The sequence below is a fragment of the Loxodonta africana genome, chromosome 7 (genome assembly GCF_030014295.1).
Source record: "Loxodonta africana isolate mLoxAfr1 chromosome 7, mLoxAfr1.hap2, whole genome shotgun sequence".
In the NCBI taxonomy this organism is placed as follows: domain Eukaryota; kingdom Metazoa; phylum Chordata; class Mammalia; order Proboscidea; family Elephantidae; genus Loxodonta; species Loxodonta africana.
The window spans coordinates 28,165,503-28,184,801 of NC_087348.1; the positions used below are offsets into that span (position 1 = coordinate 28,165,503).

A 19,299-nucleotide genomic window follows, 5' to 3' on the forward strand; every position below is an offset into this window, starting at 1 on the left:
TATTAATATTTTTTCCTAAAAAAACATGTCTATGAGGCTAAATCAAGATGTTCCTGGAAATCAGGCAGTGTGGGAATTTTTGTTTGTTTGTTTATTTTTTTAGAGAGCATGGTATAGCAGAGTGAGTCTTAATGTCCTGAATATCTCTTTCAGGATGCTGTCCATTGCAAATTTTTTTCATGAACTTGTTGGAACAGAAATAAGAATTTCAGACTATCAGAATCTTTACCCTGATGTTTGTGGTCAATGTATAGATATTAGAAGCAGTTAAAGTTTTCTGTAGCATAGCTTGGTATTCAGCATCCTCTCCGATCTCTTACACATTTACTGTTTCCTTCCATTAAAACTGTAATGAGCCAGTGTTCAGCAAATCAAGGAGTCATGAGAAAGAATAAATTGTAAATTTGAATCTTCGTTGATAACAGTTGTTACATTTAAGAGATCATTTGGAAATTTATTCATACCCTATCAGGATTGCAAAAGTATAACTAGGATATGCTTGTTAATGTTGATACTAAAAGCAAATTCAGGTAAAAGTATAAAAAGAGATGTACCTATTGACATAAATGTAGATATAAATACATATATATATATATTTTGATTTCTTTATCTCAGAAACCTCCTTGTAGCAGAATGGGGGACAGAAATGTATCTGGCCAGTTATAGTTACATTTTATATGCACCTGGGATTTAAATAATGAAAATTCATGGAATATAATGGTGAGGGGATAACATCTCTATATATACATTTACTAAATAAATAGAAGAAACAATAAGGAAACTAAGAAAGAACGAGTTATGTAAAAGTTCACTGAATACTACTACTGGATTGTGGCTTCTCTTTTATTTTGTGTAACTTCATTCAGCACACAATTCATTCTCCTGAAACCATGTTAAAATTACTGAATTTCCAATTAATTAACTTTGATTACAGAAGTAATATAATATAATCCCCTGATAGAGAAATTAACCCTTTACAACACTAAAATTCCATTTGACCATCACTTCCTTTCCTCCCTAAAAAAAAAAAAAGAGGTAAGGATTTCCTTCCACATCTTTTCCAATGCGTTTATTACCACACAGGTACTCATAGAAAGTATATAGCATTCTATATAGGTTTTTTTTTTTAACATACAATTTATCATACTATGATTATTTTTGTGCGTTTAATTAATTTTTAAACTCTAACATATCTCAGTGATTTACCCATGTTAGATGTTCAAATAGATCCAATTTTTAAACTTCTGCCTAATTTTCAATAGTAAGGACGTATTTCATGTTATCTATATGCTTTTTATATGTTATTACTGTTAGGTATTTAGATTATTTCCAGTTATCCCAATTTTTAACAAGGCTGTTATGTATGTCTTTTTGAAAGATTTCTGAGGATATTTCACTGGATCACATGCTGATTCCCTAAATCATCATCCAAATTTTATATGGTTTGGTTTTTACAAAACTTATGAGCATTTCATTGTTGTTTAATTGGTATTTCCCTGATTTCAATGAGATTGAGTAGCTTTACATATGCTCAGTGACTAGTTAAATTGTTCTGTATCTTGCTTATTCAAATGTTTTGCTGTTTTGTAAAATCATGTGGTTTTTTATCATTGTTGTTGTATGCTGTCAAGTTGATTCCATCTCACAGAGATGCTTTATAACCAGGTAGACCTGCCCTCACAGAGTTTCCAAGGCTGAAATGCTTATGGGAGCCAATTGCCAAGTCTTTTCTCCTGCAGAACTGCTGGGTGGTTTTGAACCACTGATCTTCATGTTACCAGCAATGACTTAACCACTGCATTACAGGTTTCCTTAAAAAGGCGTTGTTAATCTTTATATTATTATTTGCAGGCGTTACAAGTATTTAATCACATCCTGTCACTTTTTAAAGATCTTTGCTCAAATTGAGTTTTGTTATACAGAAGTTTGAATGTATTACAGTTACTCTTTATGAATTTTCTACCCTAAAATATCAATAGTTATTCTTCCAGTATTATTTTCTAGTTTGGTTTGATACACTTGTATCTTTCAACCATCTGGAATGTGTAGTGTTTTGAATAGTGAGGTAGTTTTTTTTTTTTTTTAATCAGATGGAGATTCAAATTCTTAACATCAGTTACTGAAAAGTCCATTATTCCATATTAATATCAAATGTTAACTTAAACATAGGATAAATATGCATATATTTCTGCTTGTGTATATTGACTGTCTAATTCTATACCACCTGCCTGGTGTGTCTGGTGACAATTCCCACTCCTACTGCCGCAGTTCTAAAATGTTTAAGCAAAAAACCTGAACCGTAAAATATGAACTATTAACCAATCATCATCCACTTGTAATTTTGAAAGCTAACCTCAGGGACTTCAAGTGATTTAAGAAGTGTTTTTCAGCTTTTCAGAAAAAGGAAGAAGAAAATAGAAAGGAGAAAATTTGAAATACCTTATTCCAAACTCCCTACCATTGAGTCAGTTCTGACTCACAGTGACCCTGTAGAACAGAGTATAATTGCCTCACAGATTTTCCAAGCTTTAAGTCTGTATGGAAGCAGACTGCCACTCTTTCCTCCAGGGAGTGGCTGCTGGGTTTGAACCACTGACCTTTTGTTTAGCAGTAGAGTGCTTTAACCATGTACCACCAGGGCTCCTAGATATTTTATTTCTGATTATCAAAGAATGTTCATTTACGTTTATTAACATAAGTCATGTACCAAATATTATTAAGGTGCTTGAAGGTAAAAGTAGAAAAAAAAAAGATTATTTAGAGGCTTATAAATGTTTACATCTTCTCTATGAGTTGGAATCAACTCTACCGCAATGGACTAAACAAGTGTTTCTTGCTCCCTTTTTCAGCTGGAATATCTGGAAGTGAGTGTTCAGTAAATAACTGAGTCATATATTTGTTTGTTCCTGGGTGGTGTAAATGGTTTGTGTCCAACTACTAACCTAAAGGGTCACGATTCAAACCCACTCACCACCACCACAGAAGAAAGTCCTGGTGATCTCGTTCTTTAAAAATTACATCCAGCCGAACCCTGTGGGGCAGTTCTGCTCTGTAACAAACAGGGTCTCCGTGGTTAGAATCAATGTGGTGGCAATGGGTTTGCTTTTGGTTTATTATATACTTATAACTAACATACATTTATACAAGAATGCATAACAAGTATGTAATACACATACATATGTATAAATAAGTCATTATGAAGAGGTCCTTAAAAATTGAGGAACAAAGAGGTGACATGACTCATTAAGAAACAACAGCTAGAATGTCCCCAATGTGAAATATTTATTTTTGCTTGTAATACCTGATACCATTACATAACACCGCAAATTAATTTGCTTAAAATATTTCACTCTCTTAGCACCCTAAATTAACTCCCGTATTTTTTATTTTTTTCAGATAAACCATTTCACACTCATACTTTCTCCTCCTTCATGAAATCATGCTGCTGAATAATAATGTGACTGAATTCATTCTGCTTGGGCTGACACAAGATCCTGTTAAAAAGAAAATAGTGTTTGCCTTTTCCTTGCTTTCCTACTTAGGGACATTGTTGGGTAACTCGTTGATTATTGTTACCATTAAGGCCAGTCGGGCACTTGGAAGTCCAATGTACTTCTTCCTTTTCTACTTATCCTTATCTGATACCTGGTTTTCTACTTCCATGGCCCCTAGAATGATTGTGGATGCCCTTCTGAAGAATAGCACTATCTCTTTCAGTGAGTGCATGATCCAAGTCTTTTCATTTCATTTCTTTGGCTGCTTGGAGGTCTTGATCCTTATCCTGATGGCCATTGACCGCTATGTGGCCATCTGTAAGCCCCTGCACTACATGAGCATCATGAGCCGGCGGGTCTGCAGTGTGTTGGTACCTCTAGCCTGGGTAGTGTCCTGTGTGCATTCTTCAGTTCAGATTTTTCTGACCTTGCGTTTACTTTTCTGTGGTCCCAATGTGATTGATCACTATTTATGTGACTTGCAGCCCTTGTTGAAACTTGCCTGTACAGACACCTATGTGACCAATCTGCTACTGGTATCCAATAGTGGGGCCATTTGCACAGTGGGTTTTGTCATGCTGATGTTCTCCTATGTTATCATCTTGCATTCTCTGAGAAACCACAGTGCTGAAGGGAGGAAAAAAGCCCTTTCCACCTGCATATCACATATCATTGTAGTCATCTTGTTCTTTGGTCCTTGTATATTTATATACACACGTCCCACAACTACCTTCCCCATAAAAAAAAAAAAAAAAAAAACCATGGATAAGATGATAACTGTGTTTTATACATTTGGAACACCTTTGATTAACCCTCTGATTTATACACTGAGAAACGCAGAGGTGAAAAATGCCATGAGGAAGCTATGGAGCAAGAAACTAGTCTCAGATTACCAAAGATGAACAGAAGTTTCAAACCCTTTTTCAAAATTTGGATTGACCTAGAAGAATTCAACAGAAAATATTACCTTCTTATTGTGGATTTAATGGAATCCTATCTGGGGAAATGTCAGCTAATTCCTTCAGGAAAATAAGCAATATGAAAACATTCACTTGTTAAAGTTGAGTCAATTTCATGTAGAGGAAGAAAAACACAAGGTACAAACAGGTATATAAGGTCCTTTGTCGTAGGTTTTCCACCAGTTCTCTCTGCCTCTTCTCAATGATTACAGTGACTTGAGGTTTTGATCTGTTGTTTTCTCTTTCATTCTTCATGTTGTTTTCTGGTGTTGCTGGAATCTTAAAATCAGGTTTACAGTTCGAACCCACCCAGGAGAGCTAAGAAAGAACGATCTGATGAATCTATTTCCATAAGTTGATAGCCAAAAACCCTATGGAACATTTATCTGTAACACATGGAGTTGCATGAATCAGAATCAACTCAGTGGCAATGGATTTTTTGTTGGTTTGATTTTTTTGTTGTTGTTGTTTTTATTGTTATTATAGTTTGCACTCAATTTGCTTACATTCCAAACCTAGTAGATTTTCCGTTTTCAAAACAGAGTGGATAAGCCACAGGAGAATTTACGGGCTGAGAAACAGGAATATATACGCCATAAGTAAAAAAAAAGTGAGTTTTTAATATAATCCAGAGAAGAGAATAACTTGAGTAGAGAGGATTGAAGTGATTATATGAAAGGTACATTTCTGCAGTGGAGATGGAAACCAACTTTTGTCACTATCCATCTAACACCAGAGCCTTTAATTATATGAGTATTAAAAGCCTATCTTCAATTTAATATCTTAATTGTATCAATAAAGAAAATCAAAATGAGTGTTTGAGTCTTCAATTTCGACTTTTTTGTTCTAAATCAAATTACATCTATTAAATTTTACTAATTTTATTGCAACAAGAGCAATAACATTTCTTTATTTTGATAAAATGACCATCTACTTTTCTGAGTGGACTTGGAAAGCTATGGATTCTACCGTGAACTCTAGTGACAAATATACATCAATTTTTTTTTTAAGATTATGTGAACTTGAAGGTGAAATCTGCAACAAATAGTTTATTATTGATTATGGAAGTTATAGTTTTTCTGCTATTGAAGAGTTGGCGTAGTAGTAGATTCCAGTTGTCAGAGTTTTAGCTGGTGTTTTCTTCTATTTCAAGGTAAGGAAAAGATTAAAAAAAAGAAAGAAGTGCATATTGGATACAGATAGATGCCTACCAAGAAACACTCCATCTATTATGTCTCCTTGACATCCACTCAGTATAGCGCCCCTGCTACCAAAGTCACCACATCTGCTGCAGGCAGAGATTGTGCTCTAGACCAGAGTCAGTATTTGATTTCTAAAAAATGAAAAAAAAAAAGTGGCAGTACTGCAAATAAGACTGATGGTGCAGCCTAAATGAACTTCCTTTGTTGAAATCAGCATCTTGATAGTGAAAGAATGAAATTCTGAGAGTCAAAATATGGAATCTTTGTGGGGAATGGTGAAGACCATGAACCCCAAAGGTATTCTGAATACTCTGGGTTAGCTCTCCATGTGAGGGAAGAACAGTCTTCCTTGCCTTGATCCCACGCAGCTATCTCACATGAACAGTTGTCTTGCGATGATATTTTTTCTCATCCAGAGCTTTGTCCTATATCCTTATTACTTCCAAACAACTAACCAGGGACAATTCTCAGGTAAGCCAAGGCAGGTAAGTACAACCCTCATTCTTTTAGGAATGATTTACATGAAGGAATGCAGTACCTAGCTAATACCTACGGTGAGAAATGGGAAACAGTTTACTATGGGAATTAATCTTGAAGGTGTTAGCATAGGAGGACAGACTATAAGTCTGGAGATTGAAAAAATTTTGACATGGGGGCACTCACCAATGATTTGCAATCTGATGTTATGGCAAGGGCATCCAGAGCTAGCTCTTTAAAGTATATGCTTAAGGTGTTGTATTAGTTTTCTAGTGCTGCTATAACAACTTACCACAAATTTAATGGCTTAAAACACCCTAAATTTATTATCTTAAGTTCTCTGGGTTGGAAGTCTGATATAGTCCTCACTGGGCTAAAATCAAGGTGTCAGTATGGTTGTGTTTCTTTTAGAGGCTCTAGGCTCTACCTGATTCTAGAGGTCAAATACTATCTCTCTATGGGCTCATGATCCCCTTCATAAATCTTCCCAAAGTCAGCAACATTGCATATCTTTGACAAATCTTCCATTACCACATCTCCCTCTTTCTCTTCTGCCTCTCTCTTCCACCTTTAAGGATGCTTATGATTACATTGATCCCATCTGGATAATGCAGGACAATCTTCCTATTTTAAAGTTAGATAATTAAAACGCACTCCCCCCCAAAAAAGTTAGATAATTAGCAACTGTAATTTGGTCTGTGACCTTAAGTATAAAAACTTACTGGAAATGATAAATTCTTCATATATAGGTTGAAATGATAAATACTTCAGATATAGATTGTGCCTTCTGTCTTTACAGTGCCTCCAACTATACAATGTTTGGGGATTCACAGACTAAGTCATACACTGACATGATATCCCACAAACATTGCCTAGGACATAATACTTATTCGTGAACAACAGAAGTGTGAGATTGTTTCCATGATCTCAGATTTTACTGGTATTACTGCATATCCCATTACCCATAAGCAGCTAACCTGATAGTAGAGAACAGAGATAGCTGCTCCTGAATTTACTCCACTCATGTAGACTTTATGTACGGCAGAACAAAATATTGCCTTGTCCTGCATCATTGTCACAATCATTGGCATGTTCAAGTACATTGTTGTGGCTATTGTGCCAATTCATCTCACTGAGGGTCTTCCTCATCCTTGCTTTCCCTCTGCTTCACCAAACATCATATTCCCTTTGGCTATTGATCCATCCTAATGTCCAAATTGTGCAAGTCAGACAGTACTCTGTGTGATCCATAAGGTTTTCATTGACTGATTTTCAGAAATAGTTCACCTTTCTTCCTAATCTTAGTCTAGAATCTCTGCTAAAACCTGAGCCCCATGGGTAGAAGGGTGTTTCCTCATTATATGGAATATAGAGTAGGAAAATAAAATAATTCTCCAACCATGAGTGCATGTTTCATCACTATGTTTTGTCGAAACTTCTTCTTCAAACTTATAGAATCTCAGGAGCTTTCCAAGTGAACTAACTTGGTTTTCCTCTATCCCTCCTCAAAATGTTGTAACTTTCTCCTTTCTGTTAAGGCAGGTACCTAAAAAACATCTGAAACTCTTTAAGCAACTGGTATTTCCTATTTTTTTAGTTGTTTTTATTGTACACTAACATGTAATTTTCATTTTTTCTTTTATTTTAATGAGAATTTAGAAGAGGAAATATATTTTTATGTATAGCTTACCACATTTAACAGAAAATGCTGTTTTTTTTTAAATACGAATTTATGGCTTTCTTTTCTGTAATAACAACACACAAAAAGAAGAAAATACAGTATATAATTTCACCATCTATATGGTATTTTTGGAAACCCTGGTGACATAGTGGTTAAGTGCTATGGGTGCTAACCTAAAGTTTGGCAGTTCAAATCCACCAGGCAATCCTTGGAAACTCTAAGGGGCAGTTCTACTTTGACAGCAATAGGTTTTTTTAATGATATTATTTACAAGAAAAGACAAAGAAATTCGCCCATAAGTTTTGAAAATCTACAAATTTCAGAAATGTACAAAATGAAAAAAAATTAATTACCTCTTTCCCATCCTTTTGTAAACAGATAATCATTATGAATAGCTCCTTATGATTTCCTCCTTTAAGAAATAATCATATGCTTATAGTCATAAGTAGGATCTCTGCGTGGTGGAAATGGTTAAGTGCCTGGCTATTAACCAAAAGATTGGAGATTCGAGTGTACCCAGAGAAGCCTTGGAAGAAAACCTTGGCAATCTACTTTTAAAAGATCATGCCCATTGAAAACCGTATGGAGCACAGCTCTGTTTTGAAACGCATGGGTTCACCATGAATGAGAATCAACTGTAGGACAATTTTTTTTTTTAACATATATATCAATAGATAGATAGAAAGGAATTGAGCTCGAAGATTTCTGACATAACTGGAGGAAAATCAGGAAGTGCGCAGTTGCACATATAAGGATTAAAGTCTACGTAGTGAACTGTGGGGTCCTTTCCTCTCGCTGCTTCCAGAATTCCAGAAGCCAGGCACACACTACCTCACTAATCCCTGATTACAATGTGCATATCCTAGGTAGCAGGGGGAAGGTTTTTTTTAGGAGAAAATTATGACCGTTATCTTATTGCCTGATTACCTATGGGTTATCTTCCAAAATATAAAACTCTGCCCACACATTTAGAGAGCCCAAGAGCTTTTTCATTTCCTCACCTTTAAATATAATTTGAGAGTTTCTGCTTCCAGGCAGGATGACAGGATTAGTGATTTGGAAGAGAGGTCAGTGGAAACCTGTCTTTGAATTTAAAGCAAACAAGGAATTCTATTATACATGTTGTGGGTAGTATTATTCTTCTTGTTAGATGCAGTCAAGTCGATTCCCATTTACAGTGACCCTATGCACAACTGGACAAAACACTGCCTAGTCCTGTGCCATCCTCACAAATGTTGCTAGGCATGTGCCCATTGTTGCAACCACTGTGTCAATCCATCTCATTGAGGGTCTTCCTCTTTTTCAGTGGTCCTCTACTTTACCAAGCATAATGTTCTTCTCCACTGACTGATCCCTCCTGTTAGCATGTCCAAAGTATGTGAGATGCAGTCTCGCCATCCTTACTTCTAAGGGCATTCTGGTTGTACTTCTTCCAAGGCAAGTTTGTCTTTTGGCAGTCCATAGTATATTCCACATTCTTCACCAACCCCACAAATCGAAGGCATCAATTCTTCTTCAGTCTTCCTAATTTATTGTCCAGCTTTCACATGTATATTAGGCAACGGAAAACACCATGGCTTGGGTGAGGTGCACCTTAGCATTCAAGGTGGCATCTTTGTTGTTAATACTTTAAAGAGGTCTTTTGCAGCAGATTTGCCCAATGTAATGCATCTTTTGATTTCTTGACTGCTGCTTCCATGGGTGTTGATTGTGGATCCACGTAAAAAGAAATCCTTGACAACAATCTTTTCTCCATACATCATGATGGCACTTACTGGTCCAGTTGTGAGAGGATTTTTATTTTCTTTATGTTGAGGTGTAATCCGTACTGAAGGCTGTGGCCTTTGATTTTCATCAGTAAGTGCTTCAAGTACTCTCCATTTTCAGCAAGCAAGGTTGTGTCATCTGCCTAAGGCAGGTTGTTAGAGTCTTCTACCAAATCCTGATACCTTATTCTTCTTCATATAGTCCTTTTTCTTGGATTGTTTGCTCAGCATATGGATTGAATAGGAGTGATGACAGGATACAACACTGACACACACCTTTCCTGACTTTACCGCCTTGTTCTGTCTGAAGAGCTGCCTCTTGATCTATGTATAGGTTCCTCATGAACACAACTGAGTGTTCTGGAATTCCCATTCTCTGCAACTTAATCCATAATTTATTATGGTCCAAACAGTCCAATGCCTTAGCATAGTCAATGAAATACAGGTCAACATCTTTCTGGCATTCTCTGGTTTCAGCCAGGATCCATCTGACATCAGCAATGATATCCCTGGTTCCATGTCCTCTTCTAAATCTGACTTGAATTTCTGGAAGTTTCTAGTCAATACAGTGCTACAGCCATTTTGGAATGATCTTTAGCAAAATTTTGCTTGCATGTGATATTAATGATATTGTTCGATAATTTCCCCATTTGGTTGAATCACCTTTCTTGGGAATAGGCATAAATACAGATCTCTTCCAGCTGGTTGATCAGGTAGCTGTGTTCCCAGCTTCTTGGCATAGATGAGTGAGCACTCTCAAGACTGCATCTGTTTGTTGAAACATCTCAACTGGTGTTCCATCAATTCCCAGAGCCTTGTTTTTCTCCAATGCCTCCAGTGCTGCTTGGACTTCTTCCTTCAGTACTGTTGGTTCCTGATCCTATGTTACTCCTGAAATGTTTGAATCTCGACCAATTCTTTTTGGCATAGTGATTCTGTGTATTCCTTTCACCGTCTGTTGATGCTTCCTGATTTGTTTAATATTTTCCCCATAGAATCCTTCAGTATTGCAACTCGAAAACAGAATTTTTTCTTCAATTCCTTCAGCTTGAGAAATGGTTTTCTATCTCCAGGTCTTTGCACATACCATCATAATACTCTGCTTTGTGTTTTTGAGTTGTCCTTTGAAATCTTCTATTCAGCTCTTTTACTTCATAATTTTTTTCCTTTTGATTATGCTACTTACTGTTCAAGAGCAAGTTTCTGACAGCCATTTAGATATTTTCTTTCTCCCTGTCTTTTTAATTATCTCTTGCTTTCTTCATGCATGATGTCTTTGACATCATTCCACAACTCATCTGCTCTTTGATCATGGTCATAAGTGTTCAAGGTGTCAAATCTATTCTTGAGATGGTCTGAATTTCTGGCAGTTGCCTGTTAATGTACTACTGCAACTTTTTTTGAATATCTTCAGAAAATTTTACTTGAATGTGATATTAATGATATTGTTTGATAATTTTGCATTTGGTTGGATCACCTTTCTTGGGAAGAGATATAAATATGGATCGCTTCCAATCAGTTGGCCAGGTAGCTGTTTTCCAAACTTCTTAGCATAGACGAGTGGGTAACTCCAGCACTGCATCTGTTTGTGGAAACATCTCAATTGGTATTCCATGAATTCCTGGGGCCTTGTTTTTTGCCAATGACATCAGTGCAGCTTGGACTTCTTCCTTCAATACCATCTTTTCTTTATCATATGCTACCTCCCGAAATGACGGAACATCGACCAATTCTTTTTTGTAAAGTGACTCTGTTCTTTCTATCTTCTTTAAAAGTTCCCTGTGTTGTTCTGTATACATATATACATACATACATATGTGTGTGTGTGTGTGTATATATATATATATATAAATGAATTGTGATTGAGTCAATTCTGACTCAAAGGGACCCTGTAGGAAAGAGTAGAACCACCCCAAAATGTTTCTAAGGAGCTGCTGGTGGATTCAAACTGCTGACATTTTGGTTATCAGCTGAGCTCTTAACCACCGTGCCACCAGGGCTCCATATATATACATATATATATACACACACACACATATATGCGTGTGTATATATATATATATATATGTTTATATATATATATTTATATATATATATATTTTTTTTTTCCTGCAGGGTTTTTATCTCAAATATCTCTTTGCATAAGAATGGGTGATGGGAACGTATCTGGCCAGTTATATTTACAGTTCATATGCTTCTGAAATTCACATAATGGCAATTCATGAAATATAATGTTTAGAGAATAGCATCTATGTACACATTTGCGAAAGTAATTGAGGAAACAATACAGTAACTAAGGAAGAACAAATTATACAATTCCATTCATTCCATAATGCATTCTCTTTAAATGATATTAAAATCAATAAATTTTAAATTAATTTTTGATTAACTGTCAGTTTATTGTTCTGTGGTGATTTGTGTGTTGCTGTGCTACCGGAGCTTTTTGTTGTTGTAGTAAGGTAATGTCAAGTTACTGATGACTCACAGCCACCCTATGTACATCAGAAGGAAACACTGCCCAGTCCTGCGCCATCCTCACAATTGTTTCTATGCTTGAGCCCATAGTTTCAGCCATTGTGTCAATCGATCTCATTGAGGTCTTCCTCTGGAAGTTATGCCATCAGTACCACAAATACCAGTAGGATCATCCCTGGTGGACAGGTTTCAGCAGAGCTTCCAGACTAAGACAAAATAGGAAGAGGGATCTGGCAATCAAATTAAAATAAAAAAAAAAAAAAACTGAACAGTGAAAACCTTATGAATAGCAGCAAATGACCAAATCTGTCTTGGAAGAATTACAGCATGAATGCTGCTTAGAATCAAAGATGAGAGACTTCATCTCATGTACTTTGGACATGTTATCAGGAGGTACCAGTCCCTGGAGAAGGACTTCATGCTTGGTAAAGTACAAGGTCAACAAAAAAGAGGAAGACCCTCAATGAGATGGAATCACACAACGAGCTCAAACATACCAAAGATGGTGGGGATGGTGCAGGACTAGGCAGTGTTCTGTTCTGTTGTGCATAGGGATGTTAGGAGTTGGAACTCACTCAAAGGCACCTATCAACAACAACAATATTGGAATATAATCTCCTAACAGAGAAATCAAAATATTTACAACACTGAAATTCCCTTTGGTCATCACTCCCTTTTTACACCAGAGGCAAAGACACACTTCCATATCTTTTCCAATACATCAAAAAGCACACAGGTGATCACAGGAACTATGTAGCATCCCATATAGTTTTTTTTAACATACATTTATCATACTATGATTATTTTTGTGCACTTTATTAATTTTATGATCAAAAATATATCTCAGTAATTTATCCACGTTCAATGTGCCATATAGACAAAACATTTAAACTTCTGCCTAATTTTCAATAGTAAGGACATATTTCATGTTATCTCTATTCTATTACTGTTAGGTATTTCGATTATTTCCACTTATCCCAATCTTTAACAATGCTACAATGAATGCTTTCTGCGGGTATTTCTCTAGATCACATGCTGATTCTTTAAATCATCATTAAAAATTAATATGGTCTGCTTTTTACAAAACTTATGACCATTTCATTGTAAATTAATTTGTATTTCCCTGATTCCAATAAGGTTAGGTATTTTTATATATGCTTGTTGGCCAGTTATAATGTTCTTTCTGTGTATTGCCTATTCAAATGTTTTGCTTTTTGTAAAATTGCATTTTTTGTTGTTGTTGTGTTGTTCTTTTTGTTGTATGCTGTCAAGTCTATTCTGACTTATAGCGACCCTATGAGATGGAGTAAAACTGTCCCATAGAGTTCCTAGGCTGAAAATTTTATAGAACCAGATCACCAGGTCTTTTCTCCAGCAGAGTTGCAGGGTGGATTTGAACCATTGACCTTTTGGTCATCAGATGGGTGCATAACCATAATTTAAGGAGCTGAGCTCCTTAAAATTGGGTTACTAATCTTTACATTGGAGCTCTGGTGGTGAAATGGTTAAGCGCTCAGATGCTAAACAGAAAGTTGGTGTTTTGAACCCACTAGCTACAACTCAGGAGAAAGGCCTCTTGATCTGTTTCCATAAAAATTACGGTTTAGGAAACCCTACTCTTTCTTTCCAGTTCAGGAAGGTAAAAGTGGACAGAAATTTGTATAGCTATGTGGACAAGTGTCTAATTCTGGCTTTTACTTTTAAGAAGTCTGTTGTGGATGCATGCATAGGTCTTATTCTCCAACAATGGGTTAAATTTGCTTATTGTGGGATCACTATGTGTAAAAATCGGCTTGGTGAACAACAATAACATGACTTATTTATAACTTCATTTATAAAGTCTTCACAAATATACATATTAATGCTCTTTGTAAAGTGCAACATGGAATATCTCACACACTATGAAGGACCTTAAGTTTAAGAGAGCACGTAGACAAAGAGATGGATATCCCTGGTGAGTAATTTGTTAATCAGCACTGCTCCATGCAAGTAGCATCTTTTGAAGTGTTTTCTCACCATACATACTATGTAAAACTGTCTTCCCACTACTTAGGCAGGACGTTACACTGAGAAGAAATAAAGAAGATTAGACTAAGAAACAAGTGGGACCAACTGAAGGTTGGGGCATAAGTGAAGATCACCTTTGGTATATCGAGGCATTTCCTTCATTTATAAATGATTTCCTGAGCTTTGGGAGCTAGAGGAGAATCTACAATATCCTCTGTTGTCATCCACTGCCACAATACACACACACAAGGACAATGAGTAAGAAAATGGATAAAAGTTCACCAAGTTTGCAAATATGAGAGAAGTCCCAGAAAAAACCCAGTGCCATTGAGTCGATTCCGACTCATAGTGACCCTATAAGACAGAGTAGAACTGCCCCATAGAGTTTCCAAGGAGCACCTGGTGGATTCGAACTGCAGACAGAAGCGATATTTTCTTGTTCCCCTTCCTCTATACCACAGCTCCCACTAAGAAAATAAATAATTAATATATTAGACTTATGGATTCCTGGTGGCACAGTGGTTAAGTGTTCAGTTGCTAACTAAAAAGTCAGCAGTTCAAATCTACCAGCTGTTCCTTGGAAACCATATGGGGCAGCTCTACTCTGTCCTATATGGTTGCTATGAGTTGGAATTGATTCAATGGCAACTGTTTTTTGTTTGTTTGTTCGTTTGTTTGTTCTTAAAGCATTATCTTTCATATGTTACAGGAATATGAGCTTTCAGATGAGGGGTACATTTGTGCAAATTAGCTGCTGGGTAAAGGAAAATTTCAGCAACAGTTTTTCTTTCCAAAATTCCTCATGTGTACTGCCTAAAAATGTCAGGGTACTTAGGATTCTAAAAGGAAGAAGAGAAGTGATAAATTACAATGAAAAGGAGGTAAGAAGAATATAGCAGAACAAGGCAGTGTCTAATTTTGATGTTGGTTGTTGGCGATTACCTCACGGTAGGGGTTTCCTGTTCAGGAAGGTAAAGGTGGACAGAAATTTGTATAGCTGCGTGGACAAGCATCTAATTCTGGCATTTACTTTTAATAAGTCTTTTGTCGGTACGTACATAGGTCTCATTCTCCAACAATGGGTTAAATTTGCTTATTGTGACAAATTCCCTGTTTGGATTCTCCCAAAAGAGACTGGCCTTTCAGAAGTCTGTTTGAACTTGGATCATAGGTATCTTTTAATAATCCTTGTTTTATGATTTATCAATGAAGGAAAGGTCAAGGGGAATCTATCCAAGTGTGTTTAATACTATGTTGATCTCTTCCTATATTTTATCCATGGAAGAAATAGTGGAAGGGAGGCTGGCTGCACACATAGGAGACAGAATTTGGCTTTTATGCATAGCATCAAAATTATGAACTTTTAATCATTTCCCTTATCTTGAACTTGACCTTGTTACACTGCCCCTGGCAAAGTAAAAAACAACAAAGAAACCCAAACCCACCGCCACCGAGTCAATTCCAACTCATGGCGAATCCATGTGTTACAGAGTAGAACAGCTCCATAGGTTTTTCATGGTTGTAATCTTTATGGAAACAGATTGCCATGTTTTTCTTCCAAGGCACTGATGGATGGGTTTCAACTGCCAACCTTTCAGTTTAGCAGCTGATCATAAACAGCTTACACTACCCATGGAAATGTTGGCAAAGTACCTTTCACTAAATATTTGGAAAGTTATATAAAATTAAGAGGAATCGACTCGACTGCAATAGATTTTTTAATTTTTTTTATGCTTGGATAAGTCAGCTCACTAATGCTTTGTACCAAGCTATCCTAAAACTTATAGCTACTCAAAAATCATATAACTCTTTTTCATGTGTCTGTTGGTCAGGGGTCATTCTTCTGATCTAGACTGGGCATTACAGGCTTCAGGTTGGGTTCAGGTACACCTAAGTGACTGTCATTCTCCTGCATCAAATAAAATTATTATCTTATTTTGTGTTGGTTAGATTTTATTAAAAATGGGTCACCATACGAGAACTGGAAACATTGAAGTGAAGCATCCCCATTCAGGCACTACAAAAATAGTGAATTCTGGAGAACTTGACATGTGAGAAATGTTTTAATCGCCCAGAAATATTAAATGAGAAAAAAAGATGACATACGGAGGTGCGTGACAGGTGCCTTTACATATTCAAGTGAACATTGCATGGAGGTGTTTAAGATATTTTGTCCTGCTCCAGAAAACAGAAATATAACCAGTGGTTAAAAGGCACAGGGTGACCTATTTTCTCGGTTTCCCATTAAGGAATAAAATAATTTCTTCATCTGAAAATTGAGAACGGTTGCATTTTATTTTCATTAATGAAGGCTGCAATCAAAGTCACATCTCAGATCTGGTGACACCAGGGTTATAAAGCATAAAAATGTTGTGATGATAAATCCATGGAATAAAATGCTATTGTTGACCTGCCTTGGCACCTCTGAAACTGGAGAGAATCTGAATTCTCATCATTCTTGGTCATTTCCTTCCAAGGAACCAAGAGGAGATTCTCTGAGCTTCTCTGATAGGTTTTAACTTTGTAAACTGGGGTAAGTTTATAAAGTCTGTGGTGGAGACAAGTACTGTTTCATATGTTTTCCTTCCCATCCTTTAAGAGTCAAGAATCTGGCATCTTCAACCATCTTGGGGACTCTCAGACCCCTAATATTAATAAATATTCCCCAGTCTTCAAACATTTATTGCAAAGGAATAAGGGAAAAAGCATTGTGAAGAAAATTATCAAATGGATAAGAATGATTTATTCCACAGTTTTGTAAATTCAGTTCAATTTTAGTTCCCTTTTTTTTTATGGTGGTTATCAGAGCAGATGGGGACATCTATGCAAAACTGAGGCTCTTTAGATTCATTGACTCACAGACCTCTTAAGATCTAATAGAATCAAATAGCATCTTGTCTCAGTGCTCACAAATCCAAATTTCCGGACTGCATATAATGATCAGGGGAGCTTGTTAAAAATAGTTTTATAAGGCACTTAATCCTAGCCTACTGAGTAAGAATCTCTTTGAATAGATTCTGTCGTCCTTTTGAAGATCTCAAGGTGATTCCAGTGATCAACCAAGCTTGGAAAGCACTAATCTAGCCCTCATTTTAAAATTGAGGAAATAGAGGTCTATAGACACACAGTGAATATATGTCCAATAGGAGACGATAACCATGTGCTCACACATGCATGATCCTATGGCAAGAGTTTCTTGATTATAACTTCTAACTTAGATGCCTCACTTTTTGATCTTTCTTATCTTTAATTCTGTGATCACATCAAGTATTTTTTCAGCACTAATGTACAGTCCTTAATGTAAGAAATGTTTGTACATACAAACATACATGCACACACACTTACATAAACACACACTCTGCAATCACAATGAGGCATAAAGGATATATATAATAACTGAATAATCATAATCCTGGCAAAGAAAATGAAATAACTGAGAGAAAACAGTGATATGTTCACCTGCAACAGAAAAAAAGAAAAAGTCCAGGTTGCATCCCAAGGTGAAGGAGAAAGGTGTTACCAGGAAAAGTTTTCAGTTCACATGAGAGAGATGTTTGTTCTTTTGACCTGAATGAGTCTCTCTGGGATTCAGAGACAGGAATCTGATTAGTTAAGTCAAGGAAGCAGTGGAAAATCACTCACTGTATTCAGTAAAGCTGCTTGGTCAAACGTGGTAAATTGATAAAAATTGTATTCATCCCGTTTACTGAATCACAGTCACCAATTCATCACAAGTGATTGTTTTCATTCAGTCTCTTCAGTTTTTCCTATTAGTAATTTTTTTTTTAAATCTCACATTAGCAGGGGTTGCTATCTATAGATTCCAGGTAAATATTAGAGTCTGTTATTAGCAGCATATTCATGGGCTATTATGATTAAAAAATTTGGTAAACTTGCCCAATAGCCTTATTGTTCAGGCAAAGAAAATAATTCCTCTAGAAATCATTTGTTTTCTCCCCAAGACCAGAGAATGAGAAAATAACATTTGTCTTACAAGCTTGTGTTTTATCCTTTTTACATTCTGTACACCTTTCTCTTCCCGTTTCAAACTTTCTAGGCTTAGTTGTAAGAATCTGTGTTTTGGGAGGACTTACATCAACATGCCTTAGTTTGGGTCCTTTGTGAGTTTTCTTATGCTCTGTTTTTCATACAACATACACATATTCAGTGCTAAATATGTACCAGTCACAGTTCTAAACACTAAACACACTTTCAGACTTTAAGGAAAACAGGCAGGAACACTGAGGAGAAAACAATGATACTGAGTAAGATCGCGATGATATTCTGAGTTTAATAACACCTCTCTCGTTTAGATATTTTCATAAATTCTCTGACTATGAAATATTGGAATAAATGTAATGATAATGATAAAAAATACCTACTTCAGTAGAATCAGCCGGTGTGACATTTGCTCCTCCCAACAACCCTGCAAACCAAACCAAACATTCTCATTGCCATGGAGTCAATTTTGACTCATAGTGACCCTACAGGACAGGGTAGAACTGTTCCATAATGTTTCCAAGGAGCAGCTGGTGGATTTGAACTGCCAACCATTTAGTTAGCAGCTATAGCTATTAACCACTGCTCCACCAGGTCGGTATTATTGATTTTGTTGCATAGATGCATTAACCAAGATTTTTATTAACCATTACTTCTATTTAAATCATCGAGTTTAAAGTATCATTACTTCAAACTATTTGCCATAACCCTCCCAGAAAACCTTTCTACCCCATGGTTTCTTCACTGCCTTTTTTACTTCTGCATCTCTCAGTGTATAAATTAGGGGATTTAACATGGGGGTGATAACGGTGTAAAATACAGCCACCATCCTATCCTCAAAAAAGGTAGTATCAGGGCACATGTACATGAAAGTACACGGGCCAAAGATGATGGCCACAGCAATGTGGGAGCTTTGTGCCTGCCTTCTGCTGACTGCTTTCTCAGGGACACCAGGATGACAGTGTAGGAGATTAGCAAGATAACAAAGCTCCCCAACAACACCAACAACATATGTGTCTGTGCAGGCCAGTTTCAGCACAGGGTGGACATCGCAAAAGTAGTGATCAATCTAATTGGGTCCACAAAAGGGTAGCTGGACCACCAAAGCCACCTGGATAATGGAATGTAAGAACTCACCCACCCAGGTCCCCAGCAACATTTTATTGCATCTGTCCCAGTCCATGATGGTCATATAGTGTAGACGTTTACAGACAGCACATACTGATCATAGGCCATTAT

At 36.5% G+C, this 19,299-nt stretch overlaps 1 protein-coding gene across 1 annotated transcript; it reads left to right on the forward strand.

Annotated features, from left to right (window-relative positions):
* Positions 1–3,439: 3,439 nt before the first annotated feature.
* On the forward strand, positions 3,440–4,574 carry LOC100663943 (olfactory receptor 4C16-like). Its single transcript, XM_003422347.3, has one exon. It carries the CDS (start codon positions 3,440–3,442, stop codon positions 4,394–4,396), a length of 957 nt encoding a protein of 318 aa, XP_003422395.2. The 3' UTR covers positions 4,397–4,574.
* The last annotated feature ends 14,725 nt before the right edge of the window (positions 4,575–19,299 follow it).

What these genes read in the sequence shown, in the direction of transcription:
- LOC100663943 (XM_003422347.3), top strand. Translation starts at nt 3,440, where the DNA reads ATGCTGCTGAATAATAATGTGACTGAATTCATTCTGCTTGGGCTGACA.